The sequence below is a fragment of the Buteo buteo genome, chromosome 13, assembly GCF_964188355.1.
Source record: "Buteo buteo chromosome 13, bButBut1.hap1.1, whole genome shotgun sequence".
In the NCBI taxonomy this organism is placed as follows: domain Eukaryota; kingdom Metazoa; phylum Chordata; class Aves; order Accipitriformes; family Accipitridae; genus Buteo; species Buteo buteo.
Window position 1 is genome coordinate 32,643,648 of NC_134183.1, and position 21,708 is coordinate 32,665,355.

Consider the following 21,708-nt stretch of genomic DNA (forward strand, 5'->3'; position numbering starts at 1 on the left):
ATTCTTCGTAAGCAAAGACAGTCTCCCTAGTATTAAAGTAGCTATTTTTTTAGAGTTTTTCAGACATAGGCAGTTAGAACCACTGAAGTTATAATTTGAGTTAAAAGGATTGTTGTCCTTGAATTCACAAATAAAAAGAGGTACACAGAGACTAATTTCATGGGTGAAAAAGCTTTACTGCTCATTATCTCTTTTCATGTTACAGTAGTATAAGAAATGAAGCGCTGTAATTGAAGTCAGTCAAGGAGAAAAGAAATCATCTTCAAAGAATTGCAGAAGTGAAGCTGGTTTTAGCCCTTGATCAGTGTGGATGTTCAGATCCATGTGTTTAGGGCTACTGATTACAGAGTGTTCTTTCTACACATCAGCAAGCTTATTTTACTCCTTTTATTGTATATTGACTAAGGTCTCAAAATTGCAAAGGACTTAAGAGCTTCAAAGACTATGAACCTTTTATTTCCACAGGAAAACAATCTATTGAGCCAGCAAAATGTGTGTTGTAAAAAGAATTGGCAGTTCAATATTGTTGCACAGGTTAGAACTCTTAAGAAGTACTGGGTTTGTGCTATGTAACTTATTTTTTTGTTAATATGAACATAAGTAACACATTTCACAAAAAAAATAATAAATATTTTAAATGTTGTAAATAAATGTGGAGACAGAGAAGTAAGTGGGGACAAGAAGCATTGATCTGTACTTCCTTTCTAGAACAAAATAGGTTTAAACACAGTTTCTCAATTCTGTGTAAGCAGCATAGCTGGATAATTTTCTGTATAATATTTGACAGAAAAAATGAATATTTTGTGGTAGTAGTGCTTCATCTGTGTGGTATGTGCCTGTATTGAATGTTAAATTCCCTGGTTTGATGTTCATGCATGCAACTTAATTGATAGTACAGTTCATTGCTATGATATGAAGAGGCAAGGGAATGATTAAATATTTACCAAAGTCTGTATTTGAGTTGAGTTGTGAAGTTGTCCAGAGATTCTTGTTTTATCTGGGCTTACTTGATTTTTAATCTGTATTTCGTGGGTATGTAAAAGGAATTAGGGAGCTCCTGCAGTAGTTTGGTAAAAGGAGTCAGGTTAAGCAAGGCTATTGGTGTTTTTTCCCAGATAACAGTTATCCTGAAGCATATAATTCTATCAGGCTTATGCTGAAGTCCTTTGGTGTGATCGTTATAACTTGGCTTCATTTCAAGCCCTTACAAAACAGTAGTTTGTGGTAGGTGGTTATGTATCTGGTTTTTGACTTGGTGCTTTATGCTTTTGGTGAATAAAGTGTGTACAAACAAGATGAAACACTATCATTCCAAAGGTTAATGTGTCTTACTGCTTTTTCATAGCTATGAGTTTGGAGATATTGTATATATGGAAGCAAAGTTCTTTAGGAATTTTGCTTGGTTGCAACCTTATTGCTTGGTTTCATATGCAGGTTTGCTTGCAACCTTATGGCTCGGTTTCATATGCAGGCTGCTGTCAGTCATGTAGTACTTCCCTTCCAGATCTAAAATTACATTTGAGTTTTTGCTGTTAATGTTGAATGCACATATTATTACATGTATTACAGCTGGATTCCCGCTGTGGTTGACAAATACAGCTTTTCTACTACTGGTTCTGGAAGGCAACTGATAGAGAGAATTTCAGTTATAACTTTGTTTTCCAAGATGAAGGAACTCTATGGATATGGTTCACCATTAGAGCAAATTGGTAGTATTCCAGTTTTGCTTTACATTTGCTGTGATAGGAGTTACAAATTCTGTTTTGAAGGGCAAAATTTCAGAAGGGTGAATACACTTGCAGTGAGTGTTCTTTGGTTATGAAGGACCCTGTTCTGCCACCTCTCCCATCACTAATGGGGACTCATGCCATTATCATTTTTTATTTTAGATTCTGTCTCACTCCAGAGATTTTCTTTGCTTCTGTCAGGTAATTGCCTGTGCTAACAGCTGTTCTAAATTGCTTTCTTAAATTATTGTTTCTACAGTTGAGTTATCAATCACCAATTTTTTTGTAATTCCAGTTTAATACCATCTGAGTGCCTTATCAACCAGCACTTTGATGGAAAACAAAGAAAATGAGTTTTTAGGACAAACTGATTTTTCAGTATATTACTGTATGGGTTTTTTTTTTATTAAGTTCTCACTGAATTATATAATAAAATTATATTTTTGGAATACAAAATATAAAAATACTTCAATTAAACATTCAAATTTTAAAAAATACTCAGCTTTTGAAATACAGCTCATATTTTAATGTGTTCCATAGGCTTTTGGTCCTGGTTCTCAGATTTAGAGAACATGCATTTTTATGTAAGCACTTTTCAGTAAAGTGGTGCACTTGAAAAATGTTGGTTGTGTCTTCTTAAGACTGTGCAACAAAAAAGAAAAGCATGATGTGTAGCAGTGCTAAGTGTGATTTGCTTTTATTTCCTTTTTTGTAATTTATCTTAAATATTACCTGCTGGTGATCTTCATTTTGATAAAATTTGAGAGACAGTCACTTTCACCAGTGTCTCTTCCCTTGTCTTCAGTCACTCACCAATCACAAAAAATCCCTGCCGTGTCCTTACCTCAGCAGTCACTTGCAAACTGGTGATGGAGAGGGATATGGGAAAGAGTTGAAGATGCAGAACAGAGTTTTGAGGGTTGAGTATGCCTAAAGGTGGTTAAAGGGAAGGGGAAGGCTCAGCAACCTAAGGCACTGAGGTTTCCTAACTTTTTCATGTTGTCTGAGCTCACTGGCATGAAAGTGGTTAGGATCCTAGGATATTTGGGAATACAACTGGGGTTTTGAAGAAGATAGCAGGTATCCTCTTTTCACAACAAATTCTGTATGTAGAAGCCTATGAAATAAGATAGCTATATGTTTTCTGTGGGAGAGGAGCTTTATTTAGACAATCTTCCTATGCTTTGTCAAACTTCAGCTCCTTTCTGGAGGAAGGCTTGTCAGAGGGAGGCTGTTCTTTTCTGCTCCTTCCCTAGCACAGCCAGGAGCTGCTGCAACTGCAGTTGGTAGAAACTAAAATGTAGAAAGGAAATACTGATATACAACATTCAGATAATAATATTAACTTTCACAATCATGTAGCCAGCAAAGGAGGCTGTAAATTACACTTATTTGCAAAAATTATAGCTTGGGCAGCTTACATTGATCAGCTAAAGTCTAAAAGCAATTCCATTAAAGAGAAGTAAACATGTTTTGAATGATCAAATGGTGTGTAGGATGTCCAAGAAGGGCATTGGAGATCCCTTTACAGGGCCATGGTTAAGGATTCTAAAAGAATGGCACTGCAAAATATTAAGCTGTCATTTTGTTGGAGAGAGATTGTTACTGTGTGATTGGATTTGGCTAACTGTTGTTAGTGCTTCATAGAACACAGCAATGCAAACTGTGACTTCTGTCTGCTTAGATGTTCGGGGTTTCCAGACAGAACTTCAGGATTTTTAAATTGCAGTTCACACAACCTGTTCTTACAGTCTTTTTACTTTTCTAAATAGTGGCCTAATTTTAGTGGCAGTTACAGGTATCTCACCTGTGTGCCATCCACAAAAAACAATACTCAGAAACTGCAGCTGAGGCTGACTGCTCAGTATGGGACCTCTGCCAGGTCATGTTTCCATAATTCTGGAAACACGCAAAAAGCAAAAGAAACAGGTACATACTTTTAGGTATATGTATTCTGTTTGCGTAGCCAGCAGTGCTTGCTTGCGTACCTGAAAGCACTGGGAAACCTAACTTCTGAATGATTTTGATGCTTGTAGGCAGCAATGTCTTTTCTGTAGCTAAGCTGCTTAGGTAGGTGTGGAGTTTATGTAGTTGTGGCATCAGGAAAACAATGCCAATGTTGATTAAATCTGGAACATGTTAAACCCTTTCTCACAACCAGCTTAGAAAATTCAGATTTTCTACATACTGCTAACAACACATCCCATAAGGCTGTCTTCCAGTCTAACAAGTAGACATAAACCCAAAGGGGAGGTATTTCAGCTTAATTAAACTTAATGCATGTAAACAAGGAGGAGGAGACAAGGAATATCTCTTCTGCTTCTGTTCAGCTGCCCCTAATATAAATAGTTCTGTGATATATTGCTGCATATTAGATCTGACTGAGAGCTCCCAACTTTGTTTTTTGCCAAAATTGAAAATGAAATGAAATATATGTGTAGTGTCAAAATGACATTTTTTGCTGAAACATTTCTACTAGCTCTATTATAGACCTTACTACTTCCAGACTGGGGAAATGTTCAGTTTCATTTTGAGCTAAGGTTTGAAAGATTTGCTTCTTTTTGTTACGTAAGCACAGCAAAGGAAGAGAGCTCACACACATAAAACTAGCATCTACCAGATTAGTGTGCAGCCCCTCTGTCATGGTTTAACCCCAGCCAGCAACTAAGCACCATGCAGCCCCTCGCTCACTCCCCCAAGTTGGAGTCGGGGGAGGAGAATCAGAAGGGTAAAAGTGACAAAACTTCTGAGTTGAGATAAAGAACAGTTTAATAGGTAAAGCAAAAGCCACACATGCAAGCAAAGTGAAACAGGGAATTCATTCACCATTTCCCACGGGCAGACAGGTGTTCAGCTATCTCCAGGAAAGCAGGGCTCCATCATGCCTAGTGGTTACTTGGGAAGACAAACGCCATCACTTCAGGTGCCCCCCCTTCCTCCTCCTTCCCCAGCTTTATGTGCTGAGCATGACGTCCTGTGGTCTGGAATATCCCTTTGGTCAGTTGGGGTCAGCAGTCCCGGCTGTGTCCCCTCCCAACTTCTTGTGCACCCCCAGCCTGCTCACTGGTGGGGTGAGAAGCAGAACAGCCCTTGGCTCTGTGTAAGCCCTGCTCAGCAGTAAGGAAAACATCCCTGTATTATCAAAACTGTTTCCAGCACAAATCCAAAACATAGCCCCATACTAGCTACTATGAAGAAAATTAACTCTGTCCTAGCCAAAACCAGCACACCCTCAATAGGACATAAATAGGCTCGTTTAGCCCCCTTTTTAAGGTTATAAAGCTCATACAGTTATTTTTGCCTCTGTTGATGTCCAGAGTTCTATCAGTAACATTTCATGGAATTCTGTAGTTAAACCATGTTTAATCTCAGAAATGGTACAAACAGTTTCTGCCTTCTGTTTGAGATAACACTTTGTGCTGTTTTGTCCAGATTATTTGTTGTTACATTTCTTCTTTCATTTATAACTTTCATTTCTCCAAATATCTCAATGACTCCTCCACAGTTAAAGGATCAGTCTATTCTCTTTGTTTACAGCATGTTTCATAAGAATCCTACCAACAGAAGACAAAAAGCCAGTCAACACACATGCCATTTAAACTGGACAACACACCTCCTTTTCTTGGCAGTCTCTGCTTCTCAGTTTGTTGATTTATGTGAGAAGAAAGCTATACCTGACACCACTTACAATTTTGGCTTGGCAGAATCCGTTTCATAAAAGAGTTGCTTTCTTGAATTCAGTAGCTACTCGAATTTGCTGCTAGCGTGCATTCTTAGGTCTCAATATATCTGAGAACAGAGTTGTTTATAATGCTGTCTCTCTGAGAAATGTTGTCATGGGATGACTATTCCACAAAGGGCTAAATCCCAATGTCTGCATCTTCTGTTCCACACGCAGCCACATTTTCATGCAATTCATCTAATACAGTTTTCAACATTTTGGTGGGTAAAGAGGTTGGTGCTCCAGAGTCTTTGTATGGCTGAAGAATTACATTCGTTTTGATGTTATACTCTGCTTTCATGCTAAAGATCTCCAGGTGAGATGTTTTACAAGACCACAAATTTTGTGTGACAAGCATTGTTTCCTTCTGAATCAGTTTTGAACTCTCAGGAATGTAAGAGTATGCTTTTTTCAAGAATTTACAGGATCATAAAGGTGGCTGTGACTGTCATGGAGAAAGCATAGGGAGTATGGGATTGCCGTATTCTATGAGAAGGCAATCCCTACTGAAGATGGGGTAAACTCTCAGTAGATATGAAGGAAAGGTTTAGTTTTAGTGTACTTTTTGCTTTGTGAATGTTTATTTTGGAAAATGTGTGTTTTAAAAGCTTTTATTACAAAGTATTATTTTAATTGTGCTAATAAAGGCAGAACTTTGAGGTGCAGTCGCACAGAAACAGTATCAAAAGAGTAATACTGAAAACAGCTTAACTCAGTAAAAGAAGAATAAAAAATAGATGTTCTCTCCTTAAGTAAGACATATGGATGATAGTGTGAAGAAGATTTGAGAATGCACAAGTATCCTTAGTGGGACCATAGTATAAGTCAAAGGTGTCTGTTATTAGGGAGGGAAAACGTGATAAACAGTTACGTAGGTAATGACACAATTAATTTGGTAAATATTAAGCTGTAATAAAAATGGAATACTGCAACCATGAAATCTTTCTTTTTTCATAAGTCAGTATTAAATTCAAATTCAGCTTTTGAGATTTACCAGGGGATCTACTTGGGGAAATAACTGGCCACAGAGAAACAGCTCACAATGCCATCTAACTCCTGTGGGTATATAATCTGCATTGACCTAGGCTTGCTTCCAGGCAATTCTGACAGCTCTTCCACTCTTAAAGGGATTTTTGTCCTCTGCGATTAGTCAGTTAAGGTGTAGTAAGAAAATTGTATACATAACCTGTGGAAGAAAAATTCTACATAGTACATTATATCTATCAGAGCATTAATTATCATATAAACATGCTGAAGAATCAGATTTTTCTCTTAAAAAGATGAAAATATCCAGAAAAATACCATGTAAGAGAAAATTGGTTCAGCCATTTGCGAGGAGCAAGGAATCATATTTCACACCATTACAGATTCATGTGTTCTGTTTTCTGATTGGTGTAGTTCTTGCAGATATCAACCAAAAATCTGTTGCTAAAGCTCCTTGCTTTTGTATTTAATATAGATTTCTTACTCCTTTAGACCCCTATAAATGTAGCTGTCTGTGGCCAGGTGCTGTGGAGAGTTAAGATTATCCCTGTGGTGGTTACTGCTTTTTCACAGATACTTCCTAAAGGACCTCTTGATTGTCATTGTGTTCCAGCTGCAATCTGCATAAGCACCTGCACTGTCTTTTGGGTAGCATGTTTGGCCATGGAGGGTTTTAGATCTTGAAAGCCTGTGCTGCTCATTTGCTCTCTATAGTTGAATAAATGGGTGTCCTATGAATTACCTAGTTACTTGTTCTACAGGGCACAGGGAGGGAATTCCCTGAAAATGGTAAATTGCCTGAGGCTATATAATGTTTGTTTGCAGGTGGAGGGGAGGCAGAGAAGGGTTCATTGTTGGTTGGTTCTTGTTTGAGTTGAAACAGACTTTAGGAAAAAAAAAACCCAACAAAGAAGTAGTCTTCCTTTAAGAAATACCTAGTGAAGGTGAGGATACCACAATCATTGCTTAGTTATTACCTTCACTGTTAAAAATTTAAACTTAACATCTTTTCCAATTTTGTTTAGCTTTGCTGTCTTGTTGTGGTTTTGGCTGATAGATGTCTGCTCTTTATTGATCTTTATGAAATATATAAAAATACTGCATCACTGCATTTGAAACTGCATTTAGTTTTATCTTCACCTTCAAAAAGATTGCAGTGGGAACAATATTCTAACTCTTGCATGCTTAGCCTGGAAAAGGAGGCTGTGGAAAGAGGGCCATTGTTACGGTGGACAATAATCCCTGCCCTACATAACAAACGTAATGCTGAATAGCAAATTGATTTCAGCTACCCGTGCATGGCAAGGGAAAAATCTCAAACCACAACAAAAAAGTTGTGATTATTTGAGTGTTCAGTCTGGGACACTACTGCAGTCTGCTTACTTTTTCTGTTGTTTCACAATAGTTAGTAATGAATAAAAATTAAAGCAATTGGTTTGACGCTCTGGAGAGGTTTTCTAGAATTACTGGTAGAAAAAGAAAAAAGTAACTAAAAATGAAAAGTATTACTTGGTTTTACTCTGTGCTTTGGAGTGTTGGAGGAAGGAATTGGGGGAAAAAATTTAATCCCTTTTCTCTATTCATGTACTGTGAAATGGGTTTGGTTTATTCCTTATTTTTTATAAATGTGAGATAAGTATAATTGAGAATGAGATTTGGTTTTTGGCTTTTCTCCAATAAAAATAGTTTTGTCTTTATGAAGTTGCTTCTGTCCTTACCCTTACCTACTAGCAGGTTGAAGAGGGTCATAGTTCTGCAGGAAAGGATCTGGGGTTATGTTGGACAAAAAATAAATCAATGATGTGCTGTTGCAAAAAACCTCAGTCATCACTGCAGTCTGTGTAAGGATGAGTATAGCCTGTAAAGCACAAGAAATAATCCTTATGCTATAGTCAGCATTTGCAAGGCCTTGATTGTGCCCAGTATAGGATTCTGCATTTGAGGAATAAGGTGGACCAGCTTGAGGTGAACCAACTGAAATCAATGAAAATGATCAGAGATGTAGGAAATTGGTCTCAGTTGAGGATTGGAGGAAATGGGGTTAATATGTCATGCAGTAAAGGAGAAAAAACCTTCAAGCATGATAATAGAGTTTAAAGGGGTACAAGTCTGCTGTGTAACAGCCTGTTCTCAAAAGCTATGGAAGGAAAGCAGCAATGGTTTTTCAACTGTGGGATGGACATAAGAAGGACACTGATGGTAAAGATAAACATTGGAACAGTGGGGTGAAGCTGCAGGATCTTTAGGAGCAGATCAAAGAAACATCTGTCATGAGTGATACAGGCACAGTTGAGTCTATCCTGAGGCATCTAAGTAGTATGAGGGTCTTAAAGACACCTTGGACCCTAATTTACAACTTTGATGTAGATTTTATTATTTAGCATAAATGGTATTAAGTTATACATTTGGATTAGCTAAACCTGTTGGTTCTAAATGGCTGTAGTAAGCAATGAATGAAGTTTCTTATTGCTAGGAAGTAGTCCTATTTCTACCCTACATCTCATATCTGCCTTGGTGTTTTTTACCTAGGTTTACATATGGAAAAGAACATGCAGGATCTCAAGCTCTTTTTGTGCCACTGTTAACTAATTGGATCTCTAGGGATTTATTTGCCTGTTTATCTCCATGTGAATGCTCTAAATGGGTCTATAAGACTTTGTATTTGAATGAGTCCTCTGTATCACCTTCTGTATGTGAGTTAGAGATCGGCCCTTCTGGTATTTTGCTGTTGATTCATTATTCCCCTGGCTGAGGGGCTGGCCAAGAAGACAGAAAACCACTGACCAGATGAGCAAGAGCAAATCTGGCTCAGTGTAAGCTGTTAAATGACTAGAAGTTATTGACTCATTTAATGTCTGCCTGGTTCCCATGGCTGGTATTTCCATCTTCAAATGAAGGTCACTTGAGGAGCGTGCAATTATGGTGGCAGGAGTAAATCCGTACCTTTCTATCATTTTTTTAGTACTGTTGGAAAAAACAAAGCGAGCAATGCATTGATGTTATAGCATGGAAGTTATTTTGTGTGCTAGCAGTGACTGAAATACTCTTAAACTTAGATCCTACAGAATGTTCTTTACACAGTGAGTGTTTTTACTCGTGATATATTAAAAACTTTGATTCTGTTTTTCATCTGTTCTCTGTGACGCTTTTTCTCAAATACTTTTACTGGCTGTTCAGAATACTAACTGAGCCATATAATTGTAACAATTACAACAGCTATGCAATTGCCGTAGAAGGAATGTAGTAGTTTTGAAATGTCACCAGCATGCTAAATCAGTCAGTGTTCCTTTTCATTGGCTGATGGGAAAGTAAATAAAAATCCAGTGATTGGAAAAGATGGATGCTTTTTTTTTTTAATTATACCTTTGCTGTAAAAATGTTTCCGTTTTAATTCAAATGTTTAATTTATTTTATTTTACTTACTGAACAGAAATACTTTATATTCTATTTTTAAAGTTTCAGTTTTTTTAAAAAAACAACGTGACAATATGCACTTATTTCATCAGCACAAGGTGAAATGCCTGGATGTAGTCCCTGCTTTTCTCTCATATCTAAAAATGTTTCAGATGCAGAGAGTATCTGATACAGGATAAATTTCTCTATTTCATACAACATTTTCCATTGAATTTTTTAACACATAACCCTAAGTTGTAGATTTCAACTACTGAATGCAGTGAAATTTCTGTATGGGTTTTGGTTTGGTTTTGGTTTTTTTAATCGGAAGACTGTTTCATAGAATATTTCTTGTCATAGCTGTAGCTTGGAGTCCACTGTGAAAGCAGTAATTTGTCTTTTCTTTCAGGGAATGGGAAAAGTCGAAATATCAATATTTCTGAGGAAATCTCTTAATACCAGATGTATCGTGAGAAGTGGGGAAGGGAAGATGTTTGTTTCTATAATTGTTCCCTTTGCAGACTGATTTAAAAAAATTACTATGAGTGGAATGTGTTCTACACAGTTAATTGAGACCATATCAGTTGATAGCAGTTGACAGTGTTTATTATCAAATAGCTAAAAATATGTCCTTTCCTTTGTGTCCCTGAGATAAGAGATGATATTCTGATGCATGTCTTTTCACAGGACCTGTTGTTCAGTGTGTGTGCTCTCAATATCGTCTCCACCATTGTCTGTGCTTTGGCAACAGCGATGTGTTGCATGCAGATGGTTTCTTCTGATCTTCTGCAAATGGTGAGTATGTTTCAGTGACAACACAGGATATTGTCCAACATAACATATTGTCCTTATCTCTGTATACTCATTTGTACCTACTTTTTCCTTGTAAACTTAAGCCTATTTGTGTGTCTTTGTGTAGTGTTAGAATGTGGGTGTACATGGGTGTATTTTTTTATCTGCATGCATCTATATAAATACAGCATACAGATGTATGCAGTATGAATAGCTGCTGTGTTTAAAATGTTCACATGCTATATTACGGAGTTATAATCAGGATTTTGCAATTGGGACTATGTTATTTTTGTTAACAAGGTTATTAACGAGGCTCAGTTATATATGCACATTAAATTTTCTGTCATTACATGTTTATTATCTTCAGTTTCCACACTGTCCAGAGCAATTACTTAGCTTTGAGATACTATTTTTCACTGCTTTTCTGGTATGAGAACTATGGAGAATGAGAACTGTGAGTTCAAAACTGGAACTTTTCACAGCCCTGTACCAGTAACAGTGTTTTCAAAGGAGAACAAGTTCAGCTTCAGAGTAGCACTTGTGTTTAAAACAAGAGGGAAAAGGATTATTAGTCTTCTGCATAGCCAGCTGCATTACAGGATACTGTCTTGTTTTGGTTGGACAAAGACAGCTTTCCTATCCCAGATGAGTGCTGTGATTCTGAAGGTTTCAATGTAATGTTGAAATAAAAAAGAAAAATTTTAAATTATTTGTATTTTGCAGGCCAGGTATACTGTTTCTAACCCAGCTCTGTTACTGGCTAATCTAGGAAATTATTCTCTGTTTAATAAGAGAGGGCAAGCACACAAACCTAATACCAGTCATTTGTAAATCTCTCTTATTTTAAAAGTTTGCATAGATAGAATACTGGCCCAGCAAGTTAGCTGCAAACCATTTACAGGACAGAGAAATGTTGTATAACCTGCCATGCAGGCATGTGGTTGATTTAGAAATAAATAAATAAATAAATAAAAATACACTAGCTGCCATGGATATTGATTTAAGTGCATGAATTACAGAGAAAAGGCTGTCCTTTATAGAGAAGTGTTAAAGTCACTCGCTTACAAACTTAAAGAGTATCTTCAATCCGTGATCTGGTGTTTACTTCACATAGTAGCGGATAGAGTAAGTTAGGCACATATGTCTGCGTAATGCCTACAAATGGTACATAAATGCATTTTTTCATATAGCACTGTGTATTCATATTGTGTGTTGTCGTGGTTTAAGCCCAGCCAGCAACTAAGCACCAACACAGCTGCTCACTCACTCCCTGCCCCCCCCGCCCCCGCAGTGGGATAGGGGACAAAATCAGGAAAAGAAGTAAAACTTGTGGGTTGAGATAACGGTTTAGTAGAACAGAAAAGAAGAAACTAAGAGTGATAATGATAACACTAATAAAATGGTAACAGTAATGATAAAAGGATTGGAATGTACAAATGATGCACAGTGCAATTGCTCACCACCCACCAATCAACACCCAGTTAGTCCCCGAGCGGCGATCCCCTCACTCCCACTCCCCCCAGTTTATATACTGGGCATGACATCACATGGTATGGAATATTCCTTTGGCCACTGTGGGTCAGCTGCCCTGGCTGTGTCCCCTCCCAGCTTCTGGTGCCCCTCCAGTTTTCTCACTGACTGGGCATGAGAAGCTGAAAAATCCTTGACTTCACACTAAACACTACTTAGCAACAACTGAAAACGTCAGTGTGTTATCATCATTCTTCTCATACTGAACTCAAAATATAGCACTGTACTAGCTCCTAGGAAGACAATTAACTCTATCCCAGCTGAAACCAGGACATGTGTGCTTGTAGAAGCTTTTAAACAGTACTTATTTAATAGTTTTGGTTTGGATGTCAAACAATTTACAAAAATAATCATGACAGCTGGTGACACGTATTTTAAACAGGATTTTTTTAAGGATTTTTGTCATATTGTAGGTATTCTTTCTCTTCATACACTTCCCCCCCCACCATAATATTTGCTGCAAGAATGCCCATTGACTGAAGATCTTTTTCACCTTGCAGTGATGACAGAGAGATAAAGTGATCATCACACCTGGAAAGATCTGTCTGTCTAGTGTAACAATAGTAGCAGTGGTCCAGAAGTGTAACAATATATATTGCAGGAATCTTAACCTACACTTAATTTTATGATATTTAGCAGTGTAAGAGGAATAAAGATGTATAGATGAAAATGAACCAAGAATGATAATAAAGTGCTTCTGACAAGCATGTGCAAGAAGCAGTAATCTCAACAGGAAGTCAAATACCTTAAAAGCACATTAATTTTTCTCTCTGCCACTTCATTCTTCACTTCTTCCCTAAAATTCTTTCCGTACCACCTGGCAATGCTGCCTGTCAATGTCTTTTTGCTTCCTATGCTTTGTGCTTCCAGTTTTCTGTCTTCCTGCTTAGTTGTCCGTTCTCCCAACCTATTCAGCTCCATTGATGAGACTTTTCATCCCTCTCTGCAGAAGAAGGGAATTATATCTTTCTTTCTGCTCAGTCTTAGTCTTCGTTTGTTTATCCTTAAGTTTTTCCCTTTCTTTTTTCAGGTTGCTGAGCCACATTCCTACCAGGCCTAAGTAAGCGTAACTTCCCTGGGGCTACGCTGACTTAGACCAGCTGAACTCTGACCTGAAGATTTCTTTTTCTTTCACTATTTTCTGTCTATTGTCCCTTGATCTGCAGTTCCCTTTTCATCTACTGCACCCAGAAATCTGATTTACTTCCTTTTTTCTTGCTTGTTAATGCTTGATGTGTGCTTTTTCCTTTTCCTTTTCACTGAGGTATACATCTTCTCTTAGAAGGGTTGTACCATGCTGGAAATTTAAGATAGCAGCAGCAAGAGATATCAACCACCCCTCTTAGATGAAAAGGTTTTAATGATTGTGCTGATTCTTTTACTCTGTTCTTACAGTATTCAAGAGCTACATAGGCTCTCCTGTAGGAAGAGGAAGCATAAAAATACAATTCCTAGCCAGCAAAAGCATTACACAATAGGGAACATTCTCCTTGGACATCATTAGGTCATCAGTTTTGTGATTCATGTGCTGTGTTAATGTTCTTGTCTCAGAAATTAATCAGTTAGAATGGTGTGCAACTTTCAAATAATTCCAAGTTTTCTTCTGGCGTGTTCTATGTGCTTCGGGTTTTATTGCCTAGGAACATAGAGCAGGTATAATACAGTCTCAAGAAAATCTGCAACAGTGCTTCATGAGTATCTGCTGTCTTGCTAACTTTCGCATACAGTGAGTATCTGATTCATACAAGCAGATTGACTGTTTTATTGGAAACTGCTACCTTCTGATGTACTGATATTTTAGTAAAAATGCCCTGGAAAATATAAACGCAAGCTGTCTGATACTAAGTGCAGATTAAATTTTCCAATGAATTTCAAGGAGTTTTTTGGGTTAAAAATAATCCCACCAAACAAACATTTGGTTTCAAGCATTAAGGAAAAAATACTGCAAAAAATTGCAAACTATTTTTATTGCATTATATTTTAGTTTCCTTTAGTTTTTAATTTTGTACTGTTGTATGGGACACAAAAGCATATTTTCCTAGGTTGTTCCGTCTTTGAGTTGACTGTTTCAGAAAGTACCCCAAATTTTTCACCTCACTTTAACCTTTCTCACTCTGTTAAGTATACACAGTTGCTCAGGGGAAAAAAAAAAAATCTACCAATTGTACTAAAGCTGCAAGAGTAAGTGATACCATAGTTAAAGATTGAAATTGCTTTTGCTATGTGTTTCACTACTTTAGACAGTTTAAGGCTGCACTCCATTATAGGGCTTCCCAGAATTGTTCTTTCTGTGTACACACCCCTCCAGCAGATAAATGTGAATCAAATCAGATTATATCAAGGTTCTGTAATGTGAAGAAACATCTCTTAATAACCAAGCTGTCACTTCCATGATATTTTGTTACCTAAGGCAGTTTCAGTTTTCGTCATCTAATGAATGGCTACTGCAAAAATTCACCCTGTTTTCTTCAAAAGGTAGCTGCCTGAATTAAATATAGAAATACAAGAAATTATGCCCTCTGTGGCCAAGCTAAAGCACGAAGTACACCTATTACATGAAGTACACCTATTCCAGTCCTTCTTCCACTCCAAATATGTTTATACAGTACTTATCCTAGAAGTACTGGCACTGATATAATTCAGTATATTCTGATTTTATCACCATTGCTGTTAGTGACTCTTCTTCATGTTATGTGATATCTAAAACAATCTGTTATTTTGTAAAGGAAATAAGGTAATGATGACACATGCCAGCTGTAACATTTAATTACTGTTTTCATCAGCCATAATGATAATTCAGCATGTCATGAACTTAATAGGCTGTAGTTAATATTTCTACTCAAACACCTCAAATAAAGAACCTCCGTATGAGGATAATATCTTGCTGGCATTGTTTAACCCCTTACCCCAGTGAAATAGTAATAAAAAAACCCCTTCAGGATGAAGCTTCACATTAAGTGAGAATTTATTTTAAGTTATTACATAATTTTTATTATTTAACCTAATTATTTCAAACCCTAAATATTACATTTTTTGGCACAAAGCTCACTTAAAGATACTGTAAAGCCCAGATGACAGTCCTTTTAGAAATATGCATTGCGAATGACATACATCCATAGAAACATCCTAACTGTAAATATGATTGGATAAATATTCCCCTCACCCCCGACCACAAATAAAAAGGTAAAACAAACCTTTGGTGTAGGAAAGCTTTTGACATTTTTAGAAAACACACCATTTTCCATTTCATATTTTATTGGCAGAATAAGAATATTTAATATTTAATATTTAAAATATGGTCAGTACTTCAAGAAAGACGTGGCGTCACAGACTAGTCGTTCTGAGACTAGAGATCTAATGGCTTGTGCTGGTTATAGGAACAGCAACTGCAAAAGAACAGAGCAGAAAAATTTGAATCTGTGTTTTCCTTATCAAAGTATCTTCTGTGTTGCAGTTTCCCTTTAAAATCAAGGACAAACTAGAAGAGTCAGCCATGATCCTTGTGTTCTTCCAGACAATTAGTATCTGCATTTCCCTCCAGGAGACAGTGATTCCAGTGTGTCAGAAAAGCAAAAAGCAACCTGTCCAGGAGAAGGACAGTTAATTGAAGACAGAATCATAGACCCAAGTATATTGCAAAGAGTTTTTCCTATAGATAACATGCCAATATTTAAGTATATGCAATTAGAAATTTTTATTTCCCTTTCCCAAGAATTAGCAGATTTTTATAAATGACGTATAGAGACTGAAATGAGGATAACGAACCCTGGAGTCTCCAAAGGACTCATTTTAGAGTTACACAGTAAATTTATTAAATGTGATATGGAAGGCAGAGGTAATTACATACAGATATGGGAAATACTCTAGATAAGAAGATTCTCTTAAAGCACTAGTCATGTACTGATGTATAGCAATTACTGATTTAGGTATGTCATAGTTGCTAAGCAGTGAATCCCAGCATTGTCCTTTAGATGGAGTCAATAGTGCTGATCAGCTGCAGAATATGTAGAATAGAGGATGTCTTTCTTGATGTTTAGTGGGGTTGTCCCATACCTGGAACTACTGATGAAGAGTTCTTAGTCTTACAGATCTCAGGTAGAAGGACGTACCGTGTTTTATCACACTGGGTAACTGTTTCATTAGAGAATTATATTTACAGTTCTTATCTGCTGTTTCTTCAGTTCCTTAATTGAGACTTCTCTGTCAGCTTTAACTTCAATATACTCCAAATATTCAGGACATAAACAGTAAACTCCAGTCATTCTGGTCACTCCAGTGACCAGCTTCTGGATGACCTCTCAGTGAAGAGCTGGAAATTTGGTCTGACAATAAAAAAAGAAAGTGAATTTTACAATCTTATTCCTGGTGTTTATTTCACCTTGAAAAGCTAAAAACTGAGAGGCGAGTTCTGTTCTTCTACAAAGCACTGCTGCCTTCACTGGGAAGTGATGGCATATGTGTCTTGCTGAAGATTCTAAGCTTGCTGAGAAGGTCACTGATGTCCAGCCCTACATCCCTGGCTGTGTGGAGTTCTCAGTGCTATGGTATACAGACCCTTGAGCATAACTGCATTTTCAGAAAACTTCTACCTCTTCTGCTCCTGCTGCAAGTGGTGTGCTTCTAACATTTGTGTTTCTAATTCTCTGCTTGTTAACAACTGACGCCATGGCTAACTTCTGTATTGAATTCAGGTCCAAGAAGTGGGTACAAAACCACAACATTGTACAGCTTTCTTGTTTACTCTGCTGCAGCCGAATGGCATGTTTTATTCTTCCCTCATAACTGCAAACCAAGTAACAAATTAAGTAGTCATCAGTATGAAATAAAGATGAGGGCTGTTTAAAGCAGGCTGTGTAACTCTGTCAAAGTTAAGCGTGCCCAATTAAAACACACAAAAATCTGTGTACAATGTGTGCACTATGTTGCACATCCATTTTAGCACATGCACCAATCTATGTATAATGCCTGTTAGGTATCAGACACGTTCTACAGACTAAAGTAAGGCCATCTTTAGGCTAAGGATGAGAAAGAACCTTCATGTGCATAACAGTTTGAATGCCAAGTTTCAAACATAAGGTTGGCTATTTCCTAAAAAAAGCACGAATTCTAGATCTGTATTTCACTGCCTGTTGGATTTCTGAAAGCTCCCAGCATCCAAGAGCTCCAGGTGGTCAATAGAAGCGGTTGAGTATTTGGGATTTCCAGAGCCAGGGAATATCTGTTTATGTCTAGTAAATATGTTCAAGATATCTATTGATAGCTATGAAGTTATGCAAAGCTTTCAACGCTGTTGGCTATTTACAGTGTTTACCAGTGGTGCTATTTGCTGTTTATCCTTGTCTGCAACCATTTTCTATCCAGTGCTTCTGCAGTGGCCAGTGGTTTAGTCCCAAAAGCCTGGCTGGGAGACCTGCTTTGTGAATTGTTCCGTAGTGTGAGCTATAGCTTTTGAAATGATATTGAATGCAACTTGATCTTGTTTATACTTGTGACCAAATAGGCCACCTTCATTTTAGGTTTGGCAGTTCTTGTTGCTGCCTGTCCTACTTGCCACCAACATTTTGAGAGTGATTATTTAGTAACAACTGTCTTCTAATACCAAAAATGTGCGTTTCCTTGTGAAAGCATTTGTCAGTGTTCCTCCACCTAGTCCAGCTTTGTCAGCTGTTCGCATTTTCTTACCGAATCTTTTCCTTACCTATGGACTTTGTATTAAGTCTTTGCTGAGCCCCTGACAGTCTTCACCATTTGAGACTAACCCTTAAAGATTTTTAAAATATACTTTACTGTAGGAGAATAAACTTTTGCAGGCTAGTAGAGATTAGTGGATAGGGTAGTATGGAATAAGATAAGATTTATTTCCCACTTAGTAGCTTTCTGATTGTTTTCTCAAGGATGTCTGTTCTTTGTGATAATCCCTTATATTTGCTATTGTTTCATTTCCTGCTAGTCTCCCTCTTACAGCCTTTTTCACTTTAATTTCTGTGCCTTCCAGCAGGATGATATCACACAGGTAAACTGTTGTTTATAAACATCCCCCTCCAAACATGTGCATCTTTCATGTCTGTTTGCCACTCATTTTCAGCGTTGGTCACACAGAGTTTGTTGCCATGATTTGTATTCACAGTAAAGGTTCTTGAAAGGGATGGAAATGATTCTGCTGTTAAACTGAACTGCATCTAAACATTAGATCTTTTCCTTCTTGAACCACAGCCTCTTCTACCCTGTGTAAAACCTTTCCCTTCTGTCACATCCCACAAAATGTACGCTGACAATTCACTCACTGTAAAAGTGCTATGTGTTTAATTGCCTTGTTCTGAGGAGTGTTAAGAGTATTGCTCCCTATATATGGCTGAATGAAACAAGCTCCAGGGAACTGAAGAACTGAAGGGATGGAGGTACATGTTCTCTGGTGCAAAACAAAGCTTGGGTTCCATGGCTGTATATGGAAATAGTCTGGGAGAAGGTAAAGAAAGTTGTAAAAGAAAATTGTTTCGTTTCCAGACTGTAAAAATTACCCAAATTATCAACTCTACTAGGAAAATAAGTGTAGTCCTGAGTTTGGTGGAATCAAGTAGGGTGCAAAATGTGAGCCAAAGTATACAGATATTTCTCTTCGTTATGATAAATTTTTATACAATTTTTAGGTCACTAAGGTGAAGTTTGTCTTGCTTCCTTTTTTCCTAAAAGATTCTTCAATGTATTTGGGATGGTAGCAGACTGATGATCGCTGATGATTTTTATCACTTAGGGCAGCAGTTTGGTGTTTAACAGTTAATGTTAATGTAATGTTACAGTTTGGGAGATGGCTGTTGAAAGATCAGGTAAATTTAGAGCAAATGACTGCAAAAATGTAGTTTTATTCTGTAAGACAAACCTGTAGAAATGTCTGATAGTACAGGATAACAGCATCACATCTCACATGAAAGAGAGTGTTTAACAGCATCAGACAGCTTATGTAACGAAGAGTAAATTAAGTAGATGTCGTGTCTTTTATTCTGGTACCATTAGTAGACTACAATGGCTGAAAGTCATTGATTGGCTGTAAGATAGAATGATATATTCTGCAGAGGAGGTTATTTAATAGTTACTTGTGAAAATATCTCTAGAGAGCCAATTAGTAAGCAACTAATAGTTCATTTTCACAAACAATTCAAATTGGTCCTCCTAACCCTCTGTTGTGTTGCTTTATTACAGCTTTGATATTTGAAACAACATACATAGAGTGTGTTTAGTGGAATTAAGATGTAACTCAACCTTTTAAATATCAAAGACCAATATCATTTCTATGGTAATGTAAATCCAGCATAAGTGCACCAAGTTAAATTTGAAAAAGTGAAAAATATAAAACTGTGACATAAAAAATGAAGGTAACTTACTTTCTATTTGCTGGATCTCCTAAGCATAAGCATTTTCCCTTTTATTTCCCTGCTTCTTAAGTCTTTATCATGGATTTAAACCAATAGTAATGTAAGGACACAGCATTACAAAGATATATATTCTCTTGTTCCAGTATAAAAAAGAAATGTGCCTTCAGCAAATTTTCTTAGCTCACTTGTTTTAAAAGGTAAGAGCTAAAGACCAAGTCATCTACTGATCCAACAAAAGTGATATGACAGCAGAAGCTTGCAGGGAGAAGAAAGAATTCTTCTGTCGTTTTGCATTGTCTTTTGATCCCCTTTTATCCATGGAGACCATATAAAGCCAGTTCCATGTGATCTGCAGAATGGTCCATATTTGATCTTGAAGTAGCTTAAGCCTTCGCTAGAAGACTCGTTAAGTTACAGTGTTTCTGATATGGAAGGTATCAGAACGGCTTCTTGATATCACTGCTATGCAAGAAGCTGGTTAGGTTCCCGTCACAAATGTTGACAATAGTTCTCAGTATGATTACTTTTTATTATTCAGTGTAGTTATTTTCTTTTTGGTTTTGAGATGTTTATATGGAATAAATGTTTTTCTTTCATACCAGCACTTAAAACCTTTATACCACATTTAAGTGTGGAGTGTCTGTATCACCAAACCACAAATGGCTATTAAGAATATTTTATTTTACAAGAATGGTAAAGAATAGTTATAAATGGCCCCTTTTTTGGAAGTGAAAAACAGGTGGGATATTGGTAGTTGTCTCATTCAAAATTTAATGAATATGCGGTAGCTTTTTCCTAGTTTGTTTTATTTAGGGATTTTTGGGGGGAGTGAGATTGGTTTTTTTTCTCTGTAAGCACAAGGCATTTCAAATTGGAAACAAAAACAAGCAAGTAGTTATTTTAGTAGTTGTATCTATTCATCAGTTATTAAAATACAGCTGATTATGTAGTACTTTAATAAAATTGTATTACAAGGTATAAGTATTTATTGAAAAGCTATTAATTTTAAATGTCTGTGTTCTGCATCCTAAGACTAACTTTGAGGCACAGGCCTCTCTCTGTCTGTGTAAAACCTCGTGTTATATTTTGGCAATTTGACTCACACTCCTTACTGACCTCAAGTATTCTTACAGTCCCAGAAGTGTCTCATTTCAGTATGGATGTTAATGAAATTAGATATTGGTCAGGGTTGCTAATACTGACCTTTTATTAAAATTTTTATTATTGGTGATGATGTTTCTACCATCTGAAGAAACTTGACCTGTTCATTTTCAGTTTCTGCCACAGAGACCACATTCTACCAATCCTGACTGCATGACTCCACATGGAACTATCCTGCATCAAACCTTGGATTTTGATGAGTTCATACCACCAATACCACCTCCACCCTACTACCCGCCAGAATATACCTGCACACCAGTGATAGAGGCGCAGAGGTGATTCTTCTTCCCTGTAGTTTCAGTCATTGCATAGTTCTGAGCTACAGACTAAGAAGTTCTTTCAAAGTGCTTCTTTTCTTGAGAGATTACATAATTTTTTTACAAATTTTTTAGGATGCACCTGGAAATATTCATGTTAAAGCACTGCTGTAATAGAGAACTGATTGAACTTAGATAAGACAAGGATAACAATATCTGAACTTAAAGCAGAGATCAGCTTATAGGTAATCCTTTCATAGTTGTTAACATTATGCATTTGAAGTTGAATATGAGATTTACATTTCTAAAGAAATCATTTCAGTTAATGTTTGTGTGGAGTAGTGAAGGACATCAATGACTGCAAAACAGGCTGGTGGAGATGGCTGGCATCCAAAAGGAAATACAAGTTTTGAAGCTGCCCTGTGAATGAGGGCTTCATTTTGGTTGTCTAGTAAATTTCTTCAATATAATTCTTTGTAGCATCTTGGCTTTGAATTCAGAGAATGCTCTACATGACTGTGGTGTAGGTAATAGTTTACCAAATAAATCCAATGCCATTTTTAATAGTTAAGTTTGCTTGTTTGTATTTTTAAACAGAGGTCTCCATTTGGACTTTCCTCATTCCCCATTCAGTGCTTTATATGAAGTAACCATTAACAGCCCAGGAATGCTGTATCCAACTGAGCTGCCCCCTCCTTATGAGGCAGTGATTGGAGAAATGCCTGCCAGTCAGGTAAGGAAAAGCAAAGGAAACTCTTTACATAGTCTTTACA

The 21,708-nt window shown here is 37.0% G+C and overlaps 1 protein-coding gene across 4 annotated transcripts in view; it reads left to right on the top strand.

Moving 5' to 3' along the window:
* The window catches only part of ENTREP2 (endosomal transmembrane epsin interactor 2), a 160,835-nt gene that overhangs the window by 121,565 nt on the left and 17,562 nt on the right, over nt 1-21,708 (top strand). For all 4 annotated transcript variants that reach the window (XM_075045436.1, XM_075045435.1, XM_075045437.1 and 1 more), the window contains exons 5-7: nt 10,513-10,620; nt 20,793-20,953; nt 21,533-21,668. In XM_075045436.1, the coding sequence (XP_074901537.1) occupies nt 10,513-10,620; nt 20,793-20,953; nt 21,533-21,668 (405 nt within the window). The remainder of the gene's footprint in view (nt 1-10,512; nt 10,621-20,792; nt 20,954-21,532; nt 21,669-21,708) is intronic.